The sequence below is a fragment of the Mesoplodon densirostris genome, chromosome 16, assembly GCF_025265405.1.
Source record: "Mesoplodon densirostris isolate mMesDen1 chromosome 16, mMesDen1 primary haplotype, whole genome shotgun sequence".
Classification (NCBI taxonomy): domain Eukaryota; kingdom Metazoa; phylum Chordata; class Mammalia; order Artiodactyla; family Ziphiidae; genus Mesoplodon; species Mesoplodon densirostris.
This window is the reverse complement of record NC_082676.1, coordinates 68,582,797-68,602,662: the sequence shown is the minus strand read 5'-3', so window position 1 is coordinate 68,602,662 and position 19,866 is coordinate 68,582,797. Positions and strand designations below refer to the sequence as shown.

The 19,866-nt window shown below is 45.9% G+C and overlaps 1 protein-coding gene across 2 annotated transcripts in view; it reads right to left on the bottom strand.

Moving 5' to 3' along the window:
- DTD1 (D-aminoacyl-tRNA deacylase 1) overlaps positions 1–19,866 on the bottom strand; it is a 116,744-nt gene that overhangs the window by 52,822 nt on the left and 44,056 nt on the right. Inside the window, exon 5 of one of the 2 annotated variants that reach the window (XM_060077879.1) lies at positions 2,844–3,082. The exons of the other annotated variant lie outside the window; for it this stretch is intronic. Coding sequence (XP_059933862.1) covers positions 2,882–3,082 — 201 coding nt within the window. The 3' untranslated portion in view covers positions 2,844–2,881. Of the gene's footprint in view, positions 1–2,843; positions 3,083–19,866 lie in introns of those variants that run through there. 2 annotated transcript variants of the gene reach the window in all.

Here is a 19,866-nt window from a genome sequence, read left to right as displayed (position 1 = left end):
AGAATAATTTTCATCACTCTAGACCTTTCCCTTTTTATTACATAAGCGTAGGAACATGCAAAGAGTTAAGCCCCTCCCACTCCCTTCCCCAATAAATGAATAACAACCCCCAAATAAAATATGACTCATAGACATGTTCTTTGATTTGTAGCATTTTTCACACCAGAAAAGGTTTGACGTTTTATTAACCATAAGGTGCTTAGGTGAGTTCAAAAAAAAAGTTGATCAATTGATCTCAAATGGTTTAAAACATCACATAAAAACAAAAATCACACTAACATCCAAGAAAACCTCAGAATTTCGATTTAAGACTTTAATACACTGGGCAGATTAATCAGCATGGTTATCAATTAACACTCACAGATAATGACAACACCATGGAGACCAGGTGGCACTCCACCAACAAGCTACTCCCTAGGGACAAATGACATCTGGTCACTTGTACACTCTGTGGCAATTCATTCATCAGACAAGCAGGTACTGAGTGAGTAAGACAGGACACAGCTGGATGACAGCAGATGCTCACCCCGTGGCTCAGAAGCAGGAGACGTCGTCTACACCAAGGAAGCCTGATGATGGGTTGAGCAGCATCTGCCTGTCTTCTCATAACAGACATTTTCTGTACAATCGTAACCACACAGCCCCAGATCAGCCAATGTATCGATTAGCCAGAAGGAAACTGCCAGACCACAGGACTCACCATGACCACTTCCACTGATGACGCGATGCTGACTTACTAGGTTTAACCAACAAGTTCCCCCAGCTACCCCAAAATTTTTAAAGGTAGGGAAGACGATTCAAATAAAATAAAAGAATAAAGAATCTTTCAAAGAATTCTTTTATCCTTAGAGGCTTTTTCTGAATGTAAAATTCTTTAAAATACAGAGTTACAATATTATTTTACAAACATTGCTATGAAATACCAGTTTAGGAAGTATATTTTGGCACAAACACGGAAGCAAATCTTTTTTTCGCAAGTTAGTATTGATAAGCTTTTCTATGAGCGCTCAAATTCAAAGAACCAAAAATAATCACTGGATTATTTAGCTGTGGCATGTAAACCAAACTCAGGTCCAAGTCTGAAGTCAGCTTGGTACTTTACAAAGGGATCAAAGTTGCAAAAGCCTTAACTGGCTAGTATGGTCTCTCTAAACAGGATGACGATTTTCTTTTTAATTTTGCTGATGTGAAAACAGTGGTAACTTGGCTTCTGCATCCTTAAAAGCCATCCTGCAAGGTGGTTTGGCATTGAGATAGCTCTGGAATGTCCTACTGACTGTAAATGGAGAGGTTTCTGCCTGCTGGCCGAGCTCTTCAAGTTTACGTTTTCTCCCGGCAAACCTCCTCCCCAGCCACCTCCTTATCCTCCAGGACCAGGTCTGGAAAGGGCCAACGGGTTGCCCTGCTCCCATGGCCCACAGCTTTTTTTTTTTTTTAATGTAGAAATAAATGTCCTGCAAATCATCAGAAATTAAATAAGCAAATACAGTCATGCCAAAATCTTCCTTTTAAAACAGCTGTTCTAACAACAACCGATTAAAGCGATGACAGAGTCTATAAAAAATAGAACAGATGACCACACTGATGCCGTTTTTAACGCCTGGTGCAACGAACAGCACTGGAGTGAGGGGCCCAGCTTACTCCAGTGCAGCCTCTCGGTTACGAAGTCAAGGCTTTGAAAGCAGCATAACCCACAGTGCAATCGGCCAAAAACACGACGCTGCTCCGCGCTGATCGAGATGGGATGGAGGCCTTGGGAAATAATGGAAGGGAGGCCATTCACAGGATACTCTTTCATTCATCATAAGGATCAATTAACCTCTGTGGGACCCCAGATCCTTTACAACTGCTATGTTTTAAACGTTTTTTCATCAGATGTTCTCAATTAAATAAGCCACGAAAGTAAGAGAACAAAATTTACACTGTAATCACACCAAAGTCTCAGAATGGCACAAATACTGAAGAAGGAGAGAGGAGCCCCCCTAACCAACGCCCCCCCGGCCTGAGGACAGCCATGCAGGGCGGCCCCTCCCTCCCGCCAACGACACAGGCCCCCCACGCTCCGCGGGTTCAAGCGCATCTACACCTTGGAGACGTTCGAAGAAGGCTGACCAAGGAGGGACAAAGCAACTCTCGTCCCCACTTCCGTGAGGCTGTCACCGCGGATAGCCGAGACTCGAGGAGCCAGGCCTCGTCCTGAGCTTCAGAAGCACGTGGATGCCCCCCCCCAGGGCACCACACCCACAGCGGCCTGTGAATGGACAACACTGAGATGAGGTCCCGACGCACAGAAACCTGAGCAAGTTTCACCCCACCGTCTTCTTTGTTCTGCTCGGTGTGAAGCTCCCGTGGAGGATGGAAAACAAGGCGGGGGCCTAGGAACCCCGCATCCTCGTGCAGGGACACAGAGCAGTGACTGTCTTCAGATCTAACAGACCGTGAGTGCTTGTCGACTGCCCGTTCTGTGATCGGTGATGGGAGCTCTGGTTTGTAATTTAATGCAGAACAGGGCACGAGCTCTAGAGAAGTCAGATGGAAATAACGTACATCTCAGGGCAACGAGAGCGGACACACGGCCATGCGGCGGGAAGGGGCTCGAGCCCCATCCTGGGGGTGAGGAAACCAGTGAGCTTCCGCCGACGCTGTCGGCCCTGACAGGGAGGCCATGGGAGACAGGCCCTGGTGACCCAGGCAGGGACAGGCCGAGGTCCCATCTTCCCCGAGGGCAGGGGAGCCAGCAGACACGTGGCGGGATGGCTGTGATCACAGATCTGAGAAAGATCAAGCAAGCCCGGGATGCGAGGCGTGGCACAGAAACCCTTCGTGCAGACCCTCGAGGGGCAATTACAGTCACTCCAGCCTGCGGTGAGCAGCCCGCACTTCAGCAAGGACACGGGAAGGACGGGTCACCCGAGCGAGGGCGAGGCTGAGAACGCAGCGCGGGCCCCGTCACCACCACTAGTGCCGTTACCGTTACACCCGAGATGCTGACGAACAGGCCCTGGTTATCCGTGAGAAGCAGGTGGCCGAGGAAGACGGGCAGGTCCCAAGGGCCCGGCCGACAACAGAGGCTGAAGGTGACCTGGAAAAGGAACACGGCCAAGGAAACACTGGGGCTGACGTGCTTCTGAGCAGGACCGTCTGGCCCAAAGGTCAGAGGGAGCCGCTGGCCCGCGGAAGGTAGCAGCACCAAGGACAGACCCCGAGGAGTGCGGCGTCCCTGCCCACGGACGCCCGAGTCCAGAGGGGCGGCTTCCGCGCTGGGTGGCCTGGGAGGTGGCCTCAGGGCCCGCGCTCCCCACCGCCTCCTGCAGGTGCAGCACTAAGCCCCCGCGGGCTCGCTCTCACCGGTCCCCACAGTTTTGAGGATGCAATCATATGTGTACAAAGGGGTCCCCGCTAAGGCGGTCTGCAAACAAGTGGTCCATGGTGTCCCCTTCCCTAACCGCTAAAGAGGATGGAGCCCAGACAGCGGGGGGCTGCGCCCCACAGAGAACCCTCTTCTAGGGAGACACTCCCCACGTCCGAGATGCTCGTTAGCCAGAACCAAGGGAAACAAATATCTGAAAACAAGGCGCCCCAGCTGCAAAAATGTTCGATTCAGTAACATTAAAGCTGAAAAGAAAACCTTCTGGTGACCTCATAGTCCAGCTATAAAAAGAAGCAGAAAAATCTGGAAAAGGGCAAGTAAAGCTATTTAAGTTTCCTCATAAAAGGACAGTGAGCGGTTCAGAAGAGGTCGTGGTCTGTGTGAAAATGAGAGCTGTGTCGCTTACTTCACTTGTCAATTCCACCACGACTCCAGACCCAGAAGGACACCAACCCGGAGTCACGCCGCATAACAATCATGGGGGGGGCTCGTTTCTGTGACAGTGACCCCGTTCACACCATGAGCTCCCTGCCGGGCCACACTCAGGACGGGTCCCTGCGACAGGTGTGGGTCAAGCTGACTTGACCCGACGAAGGGGCCGCTGTCCCAGGGCCCAGCCCCCGGCATCCTCACCTACAAATAATGCAGAATGTAGCTGTCACTCTCCAGTGCTTACGCATTCCCTCCAGAGTCCTCACCGAAAACACAGCTGCCTGCTCCTTCTTAGAGCTGGTTAGGAACTGACCTCACTGTTTTACAATTTGTGTATTTAACACGCTGGCATCCCGTAAACAGAAATCCAAGAAAATTCAGAACTCAAAACAGCTTGCGAAAACAAATCATACAGTCAGGTAGCATGGAGCACTCCTTTCCACAGCAATATCTCACAATGTGTTTTTAAGTTTCAAACCATAATTCAAAAATAGATAATAAAAACTTGTACTACAGACAGCTGGTACCTGAAAAAAACGTAAACACATCGACAAACATATGTTGTTCTGTTCAACAGGATTACAAGAGCCAAACACAGACACGTGTAACACCTTCGGGAAGCTATATGGAAAACGATGCTCCTTGTTTCCTTATGAAAAAAGCACTGGCAGCCTCAGACTAAATGTATTACCTGTACGCATGTGCAGGTATTTTCATAAGTTGCCCTGTGCATCTTTGCACCTGTAAGCGTTTCTCATTCGGGCCATGAAAGCCATCCCAGCCTGATGAGGGCGGGTCAAGGACTGGGCTGGTGCCAGAGACGGGGCAGCAAAGGGACCCTCCAGAAGCAGAGGTACAGGCAGCCGCATCCTCGCAGGGAAAAGGGGAGGGCGCTCGAATCGAAGGGCACCAGAGCCCCGGGGCTGCTGGAGGCTTTCTGTGCAGACCTGGCAGGAGTCAGCCCCCACAGTTCAAGAAAACTGATGTTAAGCAAAGACAAGGGACCGGCATTGTTAACACAGAAAAGGGAGTCAGTTTAGGTAGGGCAGGTAGATCCTTGTCACAATTACTGAGGATGGCCGGGCAAAGAAGGATGCCCTCATTCCATGGACAACATTTACTAAAGCTCCTCCTATGTTCCAGGCAGCTCTCACCTCCAAGGGACATTCAACCAGTCCAGTGCATCCTTTCCAATGAACTAGGAAGGCAACTGTCAGCAGGGAGGAGCCACGTCCCGTTCACCGAGCCCTGAACCCCCTCTGCCTGCCCCTCGGCGACTTCAGCTCTGGGGAGGCCCCCCTGGGGCCCTGGGACCACAGCGGCCTTCTGTCCAGGGGGAGCTGGGGCACCTTTGAACGGGCAGTCCTGGAACACCTGCTGCTGAGAAGACAGCCCTGATGTGATGGGTACCAGCTGCGGGGAACAGAACACCAAGGCCACGGTGCTGCAGAACTGCGGCTTCAGTGCAACGCAGCACCAGCGGAGGGGCGAGGCGACTGCCAGGAAACAGGAAGTCCCCGCCCACCCAGCCCTCCGCACTTGCACATCCTCTCAGTGAGCGCTCTCCCACACCTGCCCGAAGTCAGGGAGCTGAGGCAACCACACCTGCCACGCATGGTCAAGTCCAGTGGAATCCACATGCTCGCTGCTGCTTAAGAAGCGTGGACGTCCTGCTCCCCTGCCCCACCCACGATCCACACTTGCAAATTCAGCACAAATCTTGTTTCCTTCAATTCTGGGTTTCATTTATAGGGGCTGGAAACAAATGTGCTTTTTGGCTCATGTAATGAGAAAAATCCTTTGATTAAACACACACACACTCACGCTAATTCATCTTGTGAGGCAAACAAAACAAAACAATTTTCCATGTTGTTTTAAAAGAAAATTAAGTAGACAAAGTGTAATCACTAAAATACATCAAACTCTGCTAGAGAATGACAGAAAGTGGGAAGAAAACTATCATAGGAAGATGGTGCAATGAAACTAAAAATCAAATGTAGGGAGGAAGAGACCGATTTTTCTTACAGAAGAATTCCAAATAATTAGGGTTGCCAGATTTAACAAAATACAGGACGCTCAGTTAAATCTGAAGTTCAGATATCACAAGGGACATACTAACACCAAGAAATTATTCACTGTTTATCTAAAAATCAAAGTCATCTGGGTGTCCTGCAACCCTACAAATAATACATGTAGATATTTCCGCCCCCAGGAGGTAGAGCCCTCTCTTCCCTGAACCCCTTCATGGTGGGCTGTGCTTAGGGATTCACTTCCAAAAACAGAGTAGGGAAATGGAAAAACAGCAACCCTGCAGCCAAGAGACCTGCCAAGACAACGCCAGCCAGGTGACCAAGGCTTACGTCACGTGGATGTCACACCCCCCCCCGATACGATGAGACACAAAAGGGCACTTCATGTCAGCGGTGCTCCTTCTAAAAGCCCATAACCCCAGTCTAATCACAAGACACATGGGACAAACCCAGACGTGGGGGCATTCTGCAGGGTACCCTGCCAGAATGCCTCAAGACTTCAGGGTCATGAAAAATGCTGCTTTTTCCCTCTGTTAACTGAGAAAGACAGGGAAATTGTCCCAGACAAGGAAAGGTAATGGGGTGCCCTGGACTGGGCCCTAGAACGGAGAGAGGGCGTGAATGGAAGACGGGTGAGATCCAAACAAAGCCTGGAGTTTGATCAGCAGTCACGCACTAATGTCAGTTTCTAATTTTTACAGACGTGCCGTGGAAATGCAAGAGGGTGACAATGATATACATGGGTGGGAAGTATCTGGGAAGTCTGTGCTCCTGGCAACACTTCTGTAAATCTAAAATTACTCCAAAATAAAATTTTACTTAAAAAAAATCAGATGTAATGGAATGAAAGGGTATCAGGGAACTGCTTCAAAATTCTCCAGCAAAACATAGGGAGGAAGTTGATAAAACAAGACTAATTAAGTGCTGATAATCTTAATTTTTAAAAAACTTTTTAAAATAAGAATTTCTTTAAAAACGGACATGAGCCAATGGCAGAAGACGATGACTAGAAACTTCACACGGGAGATCTCTCAGGTCTCACCATCCCTATCACTTTCTGCCCCAAGTAGGTCCTTTGCAGTTTGCTGGGACCGTCCCAGGGTCAATGCTGCAAGTCCTGTGTCCCAGAGAAGCCCTAGGTGCTGGGCAAATCCGAGCCTCTTGATCTCTGACTCTCTGCGTGTGTGTGACTATGTGTCTGTCTCGTAAGCACAGGCACACACAGACACACAGGTGCACACATGTACACACGCACACACATGCATATACGCATACACGTGTATGCATGTACCCACATGTGATCGCACACACGTACACACAGTGCGCACGAACACGTGTGTACACACGCGCACACATGTACATGCACGCACGTGTGCACGCACGTGTACCCACACGCACATGTACACACTTGCACACATGTGCACATGCACACACGCACACATACTGGGACTCTTGAACTGAATACACAAAAAGCTGGGCACACCTCCAGAGTCCAGGTAACTCATTTTTACAGAAAACTCTAGAATAAAACAGCCCTTCCTCCTCTCTGCCATCCACCTACCACCACAACAGATTTCTGCCCAATATCACGCCCAGTCTGTAAACACAGAGCCACCTTTGTACACATCCTTCCACAGCCCCGGGGAAGTTTCTAGAGCACCCCAAAGTCCTGGGAAAGGCCACCCTATAAGCAGTCTGCTACCCAGAGGAAGTGTGGTTTACTGAGCACAAACCTGAACAGTGAGATCTGGGCTTTTTCGGGCTTGGCCTGCATTGGCCTGAGCACGGATGTCTATAACAGAGAAGCGGGCTGGCCTCGTCATGGCCTCTGCCGTCCTGACTGGAAACAGGCGCTCCTGGCACACAAGCGTCCTGGGGCGCTTGCCCATCTCACACCTGCACGTGGAGACCTGAACTGGAGAAAACTGAAAGCATTTGCCCACAGGGGCCAGGTAAGGAGACCGATGACCAGCTTCTCCATGAGGGAGTGAGGAATGCGGCACAGCAGTGACCACGCCTCGTTTACATGCCGACCATGGCTGCCGTTCACTGAGCCGTTATTACGTGCCAGGCACACACCGCTGGGACCCAGCAGAAAACGCCAGGTCGTAGCTGGGGGCACAGGGGCTTCGAGGAGAAAATAAAATTACGGTCAAAGGATTTCTACCAACTCAGATTTACACATTTTCAAAAATATATCATGAAGATATAAATATAAACATGACTGGGGCAGTGTCCAGACTGGAGGAAACCAAAGAGACATGACAAATGCAACATGGGTCCTGGAACAGAAAAGTGGGGAAACTGGAGAAATTCACGTGAGGGTTGAGGATTAGTAATCGTATTGTACCAATGTTAATTCCTTACTTTGATAACCGTGTTGTGCTCAGGTAAGATGTCAACACAGACGAAGAAACTTATTACTATTTTGGCAACTTTTCTCTAAGATCATTTCAAAATAAAAAGTTTGAAAAGATACATTATGCAAGGAACATGCAAGAGATTATAAAAATAAACCCTGCAGATCAGATTCATTCTTTTGTAAAGATATTCCAAGGTTACTGCAAAGACTATGAAAATTGACTTTCATTTCGTTTTTAGACTTCAGACTACAAAGTAACCCTTGCAAACAAAGGCAGCAAAGGATGTTTGAGCCTTAGTGTTTGTAGTTCGTCAAATGCTAAGGACCTTTCACTTTGTTATCAAAGCCACTTGTCACATTCTGAACTCAGGGGCACCATCCAAATGAACGGTGGATAGCCAGGCTGGGTGAGCCAGGATCTTCCTGGAAATCAGTGTGTTAGGGGAACCCTGGGCCTTAATGAGGGGACAGTGGTAGCCCCCTGGGGTCCTGGCTTTGGACACCGTCAGGAAGGAGTCTGCGGTCTGTGCTGGCCCGTGTGTGCGACAGGGTGTGGGGACACCACGTGCCGGGCCCTGCCTGAGGCCCTTCCACTGGAGCGCCCTGCGCAGGAGGCCCGCCTTGTTTTACAAACCAGGAGAGGTCCCCAGAAAATCTGAATGACCTGCCCCAGGCAGAACTACCACCACTTCCAGGGCCTGATGGGAATGCAGGTCTGACCCTGCAGCCAGTGTCCAGCTCACAACAGAGGATGCCTGTGGATGGCTTCCCAACCGTGACCTGGGTCACTGGGGGCAGTCACTGGTGGCATGTGGGCAGGTCAGCCACCACCAGAGGGCTGAGTGGACACCTTGCCAGCACAGGCCTTCTGAGGACAGTGCTGCAGACAACGCCAGGGCCCTAGTAAAGCAACCAGTCATGGGAAGGGACCCGGGCACAACTGCCAACACCCCTACCCCAGCCCCCCAAGGACCGGCACCCCCCAGCAATGGTCTCCACCCTCAGGAAGCATCCACCCCACTGGTAAAAGGCACGGGGCGTGTGCCCCCAGTGATGCACACTCACTTACATATAACGTACGTACATCTCCTGTGGAACTCACACACTAGGAACGTTATAAATGCCCTAAAAATAGAATGTTCTAAAAATCAGATGCATATAAATAGGAGTGGTGATATTTACTTCCCATTCTCCAAATGGCTTTTCTTCCCCACAGCCCACTCTGGAGGCCACTGGTGTATTAAGTCTGTAGCCCCTGCAGCCTGTGTGTCTGAGTCTCCCTCCTGGAGGAGGGAGAGGGAGGAGGTGGGATTCGAGGCTGGTGGGGGCTCTAACCCAGCTCCAGATGCCCTGTCAGGGGGAGGCCCACAGGCCTCCAAACAGACCAGCTGCTGGCCTTGGATCACGCACCTGCCTCCCACCCCAAGGCACTCCGCACCACTACCAGAGGTAGAATGAGAACGGCTGAGCATGTCACTTCCCTGCTTAAAATCCTTCCAGGGCCCCCCAAGACTTTGAAGATAAAATACAAAGTGCCTAAAACGGTGTCCAGAGCCTGACCCAAGATCCTCAATCAAATCAACTCCCCCAGTCACAGCCACCCCCAGGTACAGGACCAGCATGGAGGGTGGCTCCACCTTGAAGCCACTGCAGGGCCAGAAGAAGATGCAGAATGATGGGTAGGACTGGTCAAGGGTGGTCTAAGCTGCCCTTATTGCTCTAAGCAGGACTTCAACAGCCTGGCCATGCCCGGGACAGAGCCCTACGACAGGAAATGCTCAAAGAACACTCAGTCAATGAAGGACTGCCAAGAGGGATGGATGGATGGATGAAGAGATGAAGGAGTGGATGGATGGAGGGATGGAGGGATGGATAGATGGACAGATGGGGAGGTGGTGAAGCAGGAGGGGGAAAGGGACCATATTTGGACTCCTGCACTGCCTCACCCAAGAGTGCCAGTATTGCAATAGCCTTGGCAAGAGCAGGGGAACAGCTTCCTATAAACCCTGTATTGAATATTAAAATTCATCTACAGAGAAATCACAAGAAGCCATTTCCTGAGTCTGCTCCCATGGTGTTGCATTGCTGCAGAATCTGAGCTGTGCTGGAGGATTTCCCATCACAGGGGACAGTACAAGAAGCAGCAAGGAGCTGGGCCCCAGACACCAATACTCAATCAGAAGGCGTTAGCACAAGGGACATTAAAATGGCCAGCCCCCTCCCCCACCCCGTTCACTGGAATGTCTTCAAGAATCTACAAGTAAGGACTTCCCTGGTGGTCCAGTGGTTAAGACTCCATGCTTCCACTGCAGGGGGCGTGGGTTCAGCCCCTGGTCAGGGAACTAAGATCCCACATGCCATGAGGTGCGGCCAAAAAAAAAAAAAGAGTCTACAAGTAAGAAGAACACTTTGTTATGTTGGGGAGTGGATACACCAGTGTCTACTGTCTTACTCCTTCTTATTTATCTTAAATCATTCACAGTAAAGTATTTTTACTCGGAAAACAACGTACAGAAGCTGAACTCGGCTCAGAGAAGCAACTCTGTTCTGAAATTTCTTTGAAAAAAATAAATATTTTGATTTACTAAATTAAATGCACAATCCATTTTGAAAGGAGCATAGATCAAGGTACTCAGTCAACTATTGTCAGATACTTTTTATGAAACTTTTCTGCCAAACTGGATCATGAAAACAAGAGTTCTTCAGGATACCAGCCCTATTAAGACCTTGTCAAAGGAAAAGCCATTTCTCAGAGGGGTTAGCAATGCCCTTCTGACCCAAGTAGGATGACAAGGGGCCAGGGAACTGGGAGGGCCAGACCACTGGGAAAAGCCAGAGACACGTCGTTCCTGCTGAGGCTCGAGCCCTCCCCCCAGCCCTGGACCTTTATTCCCCATTCCTGGCACATAATGAAGGCAATAAAAATGATTTTGAAATAAGGGCCATAAAAATAAAGTTAATTTATCAGTAATTTAGCCTCCCTGAGCCACAGTGGAATTATCTGAAGCAGCTGTATCTGTTCAACAATGTGACAAGAAAGTCAGTAGTGACCAGATGGCTGTTTTATATCTGTTTAAAAGGAAAGCAGAACCAAAAAAGGGGGAGGGGTATAATTTGACTTCTATTCTTATCTAATTTGAGACGTCAGTGCATACAGGTGGCCATTCTTATATAATTTGAGATGTCAGTGCATACAGGTGGGCCTCAGTCTTTTAACTAGTGCACAGTATCCTACACTATGAACGAGGTAATTTCTCCAGCCTTTCCCCTATTGACTAGCATTTTGGTTGTTTCCGTAACACTGTATGGAGCATCCTTGTACCAATATCTCCGTGCACAGGCGCACAGACTTCTGAAGGAGATGCTCAAAGCAGTGGAACTGCTCAGTCAAGTTCTATCTGCTACTAATTTTGATTAACGTTGCTAAGTGTCTTCTACAATGCTTCACCCGCTTGCTGCCACCAGCAGTGTATCACAGCCCCACTTCCTTGTACTCTCATCAAATGATGCCATCAACTTTTAATTTTTACCAGACAAAACAAAGGGATCTTCTAATCTGCACTTCCTGCATCATGGGTGAGATTAAGCTTCTATTCAAACCTTGGTTACCATTTGTCTTTTTTTCTGGGAACTGCCTAATAGTAGCCTTTTCCCAGTTTCCTATGTCTTTTGGCCTCTTGTTTGTTATTAATTTGTAGGTGCTCTTTATACATTCTAAGAATTAGTTCTTTATTTTTAAAAAAGAAAATGTTTCATAAACGGAGAGACATACCATGTTTATGGATTAGACGCCACAACACAGTAAAAAACAGAAGTCTCTGCAAATCGATTCAGAGCGTTAATGCAATTCCTATCCAAATGCCAGCATGGTTTTCATAGACATAACAAGCTTATTCTAAAATTAATGTGGAACGGCTCAGGGTCTAGAAGAGCTAAAACAAGTCTGACAAAGGAGAATAAAGTGGGAGGAGTCGCCGTGCTCAACGTCAAGGCTTACTGTATAAACACCAGAGCAAAGACAGTGTGGTGATGGGGGAGCGGCAGACACATGGAGACCCCAGAAACAGACCCACACAAGTAAGTCCAACTGATTTTTGACGAAAGCGTAAAAATGGGGGAAAGACAGTCTTTTCAACAAATGATGCTGGACCTACTAGACAGCCATAGGCAAAAAAAGAACTACCTAAAGATGGATGGATTACATCAGTCTCCATGTCCTGATTGTACCATACTTTGCAAGGCTCTGCCATTAGGGGAAACTGGGTGAAGGTTCACAGTATCTCACTATTATTTCTTACAACTGCATGTGAACCTGTAATAACCTCAATAAAAAATTCCATCAAAAATGTTGAGAATATTTTCTCCTAGTCTAACATTTATCTTCTGAATTTCTTTACGTTACAGGAGGGTTAATTTTTATCTAGTCAAATTTAATTTTCTCTTAATGTCTCCTGGATTTATTGAATTTTTTTACATTTTTCAATTTTCTCTAAGTTGCTAAAATGAGCAACTAGTACATCTATTTAAGTCTTTTTTATACTAAATCAACGTATTTTTTTGCAGGTTCTCATTAGTTATCTATTTTATTTTATTTTTTCTTTCTTTTTTTTTTTTTTGTGGGCCTCTCACTGTCGTGGCCTCTCCCGTTGCGGAGCACAGGCTCCGGACGCGCAGGCTCAGCGGCCATGGCTCACGGGCCCAGCCGCTCCGCGGCATGTGGGATCTTCCCGGACCGGGGCACGAACCCGTGTCCCCTGCATCGGCAGGCGGACTCTCAACCACTGCGCCACCAGGGAAGCCCTAGTTATCTATTTTATACATATTAGTGTACACATGTCAGTCCCAATCTCCCAATTCATCCCCCCACCCCCCACCCCCCGCTTTCCCCCCTTGGTGTCCATACATTTGTTCTCTGCCTCTGTGTCTCCATTTCTGCCCTGCAAACTGGTTCATCTGTATCATTTTTCTAGATTCCACATATATGCGTTCATATATGATATTTGTTGTTCTCTTTCTGACCTAATGGCTGAGGACCCTGAGTCAGTTCTCACATCCACACCACGGGAGAGGCAGAAGGGGATCCTTAGACTGAAATACTCATCTATGGCAAGGAGCTGAGGCAAGAATTCAGGACTGGCCAAAGGGAGAGGGCAACAGGGCCCAGGCCCAGGCGGGAAGGCTGCGAGAAGACCCCAGACGCAGGTATCGCCTGTGTCTCAACCTCCTTACAGAACCGGGAAGGCTCCTGCCACCAACCCAGGGCTTTCACCTCACAGCTCCTCATAATAAAGACACTTCGTCACCAATGCTTTTATCCAGCACACACAAAAATAATAATAATCCTAAGATACTGGGTCTGAACAACATAATCAGTTGCTTCCAGGTTTAAGCACTGAACAAATCTCAGTGCATTTTATGTTTTTAATATTTATTTATTTGTTTGTTTGTTTAGGCTGCTGCGGGTCTTAGTTGCGGCATGCAGGATCTTTAGTTGCGGCATGCAGGATCTTAGTTGTGGCATGCAGACTCTTAGTTGTGGCCTGCAGGATCCAGTTCCCCAACCAGAGATTGAGCCCAGGCCCCCTGCATTGGGAGCACGGAGTCCTACCCACTGGACCAGCAGGGAAGTCCCTCTCAGTGCATTTTTAAAATCTTCCTCATTATCATAATTAATATTCCCACAACACGCCGTACAATTCACGCATCCCCTCGCACTGGACTTCACCCTTCATGACCAGCCTGTGAGACCTGCAGGGCAGGGATCGTCCCCACCGTGTCTGAGGAGACTCGGAGCCCCTGCAGGAAGCAGAGGTCGGAGCTGGGTCCACACCTTCTGACCACAGCTCCACTTCTGCCACCAAACCTAAGTGCAACGAGGCCCACCTTATGCTGATGGTTCTTGATTCTGTTCTGTTTTTCATTAAAATCCAGTAGAGGTTACCCAACCTCTACTATGAGGGAACTGTAACTAAGATGACCTCTTCAGTAAACGACAAGTCCAGGCTCACCATGCCCTGTCCCTTCTGCTCCATCTCCCACCGTGGTCGTCAGCCTCCAAGACGGCCCGGGAGCCTCACCTCCTGGAATTCAGGCCATGTGTGCCCGCCCCCTCCCCCATGGATTAGGGCCAATGTGTGTCACCAACGGGATCCTGAGGAAACAGTGCTGGGTGGCTTGAGAGGCCAGGTCCTGAAGGACACTGTGGCCTCCACCTCGCTCTCTTGGGCGGCTCACTCGGAGAAGCCAGTGGTCACGTCAAGCAGCTCTATGGGGAGGCCCGTGTGGACAGGAGCCAAGGCCTCCTGCCAACAGCCAGCCTCAGATGGCCAGTCACACGGGCTGTCTTAAAAGTGGGTCCTCTGATAACTGAGTGATAACTGAGTCACTCTGTACACCTGAAACTAACATAGCATCGTAAATCAACTAGACTCGAATATAAAATAAAAATTAAATTAAAATAATAATAATAAAAGCAAGCAGATCTTCCAGTCACAATTCATATCTGAACTACAACCTTACAAGAGACCCTGCATCAAAACTGCCCACTAATGAATTCCTGACTCACAGAAAATGTATGAGATAATACAAGTTCATGGTTGTTTTAAGCCACTAAGGTCTGGGTAATTTGTTACCCAGCAATAGATGACTAATATACCTGTATTTCTTTACAAGAGTCCAGGCATTCAGTAGACTTGAATTAAGGCAGCAGTGAGAATGATTTTCTGCTGATTCATCTAGACGCCCTCATTCTGATCCTTTGTGTCCAAGCCCATATTTGGATAACTCAGTTAATTAAGGTTAGCAGTGCTATCTGTGGCCTCGGATGAGATTATGGAAAAGTGATGATCTAAGAAGAGTTTTAGGTCATATTTCTCTTAAAAGTCTCCAAGACTATTGAAGGTTCTTTGTTATCATCTAATAAATAAGAAAGGCTTTCCTTCTTGTTTTTCTGGCATCCTGTCAATAGAGCAATAATGCATAAACTACTGGGTTACAGATTAGTCAGCAGTGTGGGGCCCAGACTGGGGTCTTTGGGTGATTCTCAGTTCATCCTGTTCATTTGTAAAGAAGGGGTACCTGGAATTCCCAGGCGGTCCAGTGGTTAGGACTCCATGCTTCCACTGCAGGGGGTACAGGTTCGATCTCTGGTCGGGGAACTAAGATGCCACAAGCCACGCAGTACGGCCAAAAAATAGAATAAAATTAAAATTAAAAAAAAAGGAGTACCTGTGAGCAAAGAGAGACCACCCATCGGTGATGGGGATGTACAAACAGGAACCTGAGAGCAACTCTGGCTTTACTTGTCAAACTATCTCCTTTGACAAAATACAAATAAGATCTGTGGACTGGAATTTATCCAGGGGAAGCTGGGTGAAGGTATACAGGTCCCCTGGGTACTATTTTTGCAACTTTTCAAGGTAAAGTTTAAAAAATAAAATACATTTAAGGCAACAAAAAAAAAGAATATTGCCATTAGAATATAAATGACACTAAATCCATTCCTCAGGCTCAGATGCCAGTTTTCCAGAACACACTTGGAAAGGCTATTCTAACACAGCCATAGTTAAGGAGGGGACTGAGACACAAGGAGTCTAAGCTTGATTTCAAACCTCCTTTCCCTTGGGGGGCAAAGACTTTTAAGCGTTTGGACAGGCAAACATGGGGCTGGAGGCCAAGGGCCGTCAAGTATACAACATCCCCTTCCTTGCCAGCTGAGGACGGGCACAGCCATGGTGCTTACCCAACATCCAAGCACAACCCCACGCCCCCCATGAAGTGAGTGACCCTGACAGAAACATGAACAGAGGTGACGCGTCAGAGCTGGTAAGGTGCCTCCACCCCTCTCTCCTTCTGCCGGGGAGGCCAATGTTACGAGCTGGAGGGAGCCTGGATCCCTGAGGCAGCAAGTGGAGCAGACCCCTACCAACCCAGGCGGTACTTTGGTGATACTACCTTTTGTTGTGTTAATCCATGGAGACTTCTTAGTGTCTGCTGTGGCAGCTAGCATTTCTTAAGATAGTCCCAATAAAGATAATTCCATTCAGAGAATAATTAACCTAGAACTTCTAAGAAAAGAGCAAAAGTGCTAAAATTTAGCAGGTTACACAATATCTTCATAGGGAAGAATGAAAATATCCAAGCCTCCTTCATATGTAGATGTTTCCTCCATTATCCTACAGAAATACTCACATGAGTACGAAAAAAATTACATACAAGCATGTTTACTGCCACACTGCCTATTTGTGTTAGCAAAAAAAAAAAAAAAATTAAACTAAATGCCCATCAAACAGGGAAATAATACAGCCATTCAACGACCTGTTCTCTGTGGTCCCCACACACACACCCCTGACGTGTGCTCTGCTAGACTCAATCAGCAGTGCCCACAGCCGGGCCACGCACAGGGATACCCATAAGATGTGAATTTTCTGTGATGGATGATAGGCACTGATACAGAATGCTGAGTACATGGGGATTTGTTACACTATCCATCCTCTCTATTTATGTGAGTTTGAAGTTTCCTATAATACAAAGTTTTAAAAATGTAAATTTTAGAAAAACTGCCATAATTAAAGCTGACTAACCCTTGCAATAATCAGAAATGATTATGTTCAATAAAAGAGGCAAGAAAACTAACCCAGGCAGATAAAGCAATTGCTCTAGTACCTCAGTGGTTAGAATGGGCTGCCGATTAACTCATTAGTCTACGAAAATCACTCACATAAATTCAGTGGTAATCGAAGCTATTTAGATCTAGATTAATTTAAGACAGTTCATGACCTTGTTTGAAAAACAAATATATTGAATAGGAAGCATTTCCAATGGACCCACATTTTCTAGACTATATTGTAGACCCTAAGATTCAGTTCTTGTTTTGTTGTTACTGAAATTAAATTTAAATGGAATATCAAAACATAGTCAAACAGATTAATAACCAAAAACACTCTTTGAAATAACTTTATATTTTACAGATAAAATACAGAAGCATGATCCATAAACATTTATTCATTTTCCAACTCATGATTACCTTTTAAAATAATAATGTGCCCAAACTAGTTATTTGTTGTCTTCTTGATGACAGCCATTCTGACAGGTGTGAGGTAGTGTCTCATTGGGGGTTGGATTTGCATTTCCCTGATGATTAGTGATGTTGAGCATCTTTTCATGTGTCTATTGACCATTTATATGTCTTCTTTGGAGAAATATCAATTCAGGGTCTCTGCCCATTTTTTAATCGGATTGTTTTGTTGATATTGAGCTGTATGGTTTCTGTATATAATCTGGATATTAACCCATTATCGGATGTATCATTTGCAAATATCTTCTTCTATTAAGTAGGTGGCCCTTTCATTTTGCTGATAGTTTCCTTCACTATGCAAAAGCTTTATAGTTTGATGTAGTCCAATTTGTTTATTTTTGCTTTTGTTGCCCTTGCCTGAGGAGACATATCCAAAAATATACTGCTAAGATCAATGTCAAAGCATGTTCTGCCTATTTTCTTCTAGTTTTATGGTTTATGATTAAGTCTTTAATCCATTTTGAGTTTGTTTTTGTATATAGCGTAAGAAAATGGTCTAGTTTCATTCTTTTACATGTAGCTGTCCAGTTTCCCTAATACCATTTATTGAAGAGGCTGTCTTGTCCCCATCGTATATTCTTGCCTCCTTTGTCATAGATGAACTGACCATACAAGTGTGGCCAGGGTGTGACGAAAAGGGAACCCTCCTGCACTGTTGGTGGGAATGTAAACTGATGCAGCCATTATGGAAAACAGTATGGAGAGTCCTCAAAAAATTAAAACTAGAACTACCGTAAGATGCAGCAATTCCACTTCGGGGTGTTCATCCAAAGAAAACAAAAACACTAATTGAAAGAGATATATGCATCCCTATGTTCACTGCAGCACTATTTATAATAGCCAACATATGGAAGCAACCCAAGTGCCCGTCAATATATGAATGGATAAAGAAGATAGAGTGTATATATATATATATATATATATATATATATATATATATATATATGTATGTATACATACACACACACACACACACACACACACACACACACACACACACACACACTGGAATATTAAACCGCCATAAAAAAGAATGAAATCTTGCCATTTGCAACAACATGGATGGATCTAGATGGTATCATGCTAAGTGAAGTAAGTCAGGCAGAGAAAGACAAATACCATATGATTTAACTTACATGTGGAATCTAAAAAACAAACAAACAAAGCAAAACAGAAACAGACTCATAGATACAGAGAACAAACTGGTAGTTGAGGAGGGAGGGAGCTGGGAAAAGATGAATAAGACTGAGGTACAAACTTCCAGTTACAAAATAAATAAGTTACAGGAACATAATACACAGCATAAGGAATACAGTCAATAATACCATAGTAATTTTGTATGGTGACAGATGGTTACTAGACTTATCATGATGATCATTTAGTAATGTATTTAAACGTCGAATCACTGTTGTATACCTGAAACTAACATAGTATTACATGTTAACTATCCCTCAGTAAAACAGATAGATAGATAAAGGTGATCTTACCAAAAAGAACACTGTTAATACCGATTAATGCTCAAAAAAGTAGGTTCTTTTAACTTTGTAAGACACTTTTATTTGCATATGATTCCCTTATTAACCTAAACTTTTACTCAACAAAATTGTTTCCAGCCTATCAAACACAGACAATACTTCTAACTGTGAGATACAGAGGCTCTGGAGATGGGCCAGTGATTCCCAGAACCTGGAGAAATACAACAGAATAAGTAAGCCCTGAAAGACGGCTTTGCAAGCAGCTACTGAGGATTCTGGTCAATACCATCCAACTTTTGGGGAGAAAAGGAACACACAGACCTGTAAACCTCAGTGCAACTACAAGTAAACTGGAGGTCACTGGCAAGGACATGAATCCACTTCTAGATCAGCTGACTCCTGAAGGACCAAACGTCACCCACTGGACTTTGTTTGAACAGACCATGTTATAAATCAGAAAGATGGTAGTTAAGGAAGTTCAGTAAGAAGAAGCCTGAGGCAGGATGACCTAAAAGACTGTCTTCTGTTGGAACCCAGCTCACTCACTTAGCGGCCGCGTTCCAAGACCTTGAACAAGTTAATCAAGGAGAGAATTGAGCTTCTCCCCTCTCACGGTGGTTGTGACGATCATACGCATGGATGCAAAGCTTAGAAACTGTTAGTTCTCAACTTTGTTTTTATTAACAATGACAGTCTGCTATTTATTATAATCCTCCTTCATGTATAACAACTTCATTTTTCAAAAGCAAGGTTTACTTTTAGAGTTATACATTTCTCCACCCCTCCCCAACAAAAACATTCTCAACACTTTTTAAAAAAAATTTTATTGGAGTATAGTTGATTTCCAATGTTGTGTTAGTTTCATGTGTACAGCACAGTGAATCAGTTATACATATACATATATCCACTCTTTTTTTTTTTACATTCTTTTCCCATTGGGCTATTACAGGGAATTGAGTAGAGTTCCCTGTGCTATACAGCAGGTTCTTATTAGTTATCTATTTTAGATATAGTTCAACACTTCTTTTTTTTTAAGCATTTTTTTTTTTTAATTTTATTTATTTTTTAACATCTTTATTGGAGTATAATTGCTTTACAATGGTGTGTTAGTTTCTGCTTTA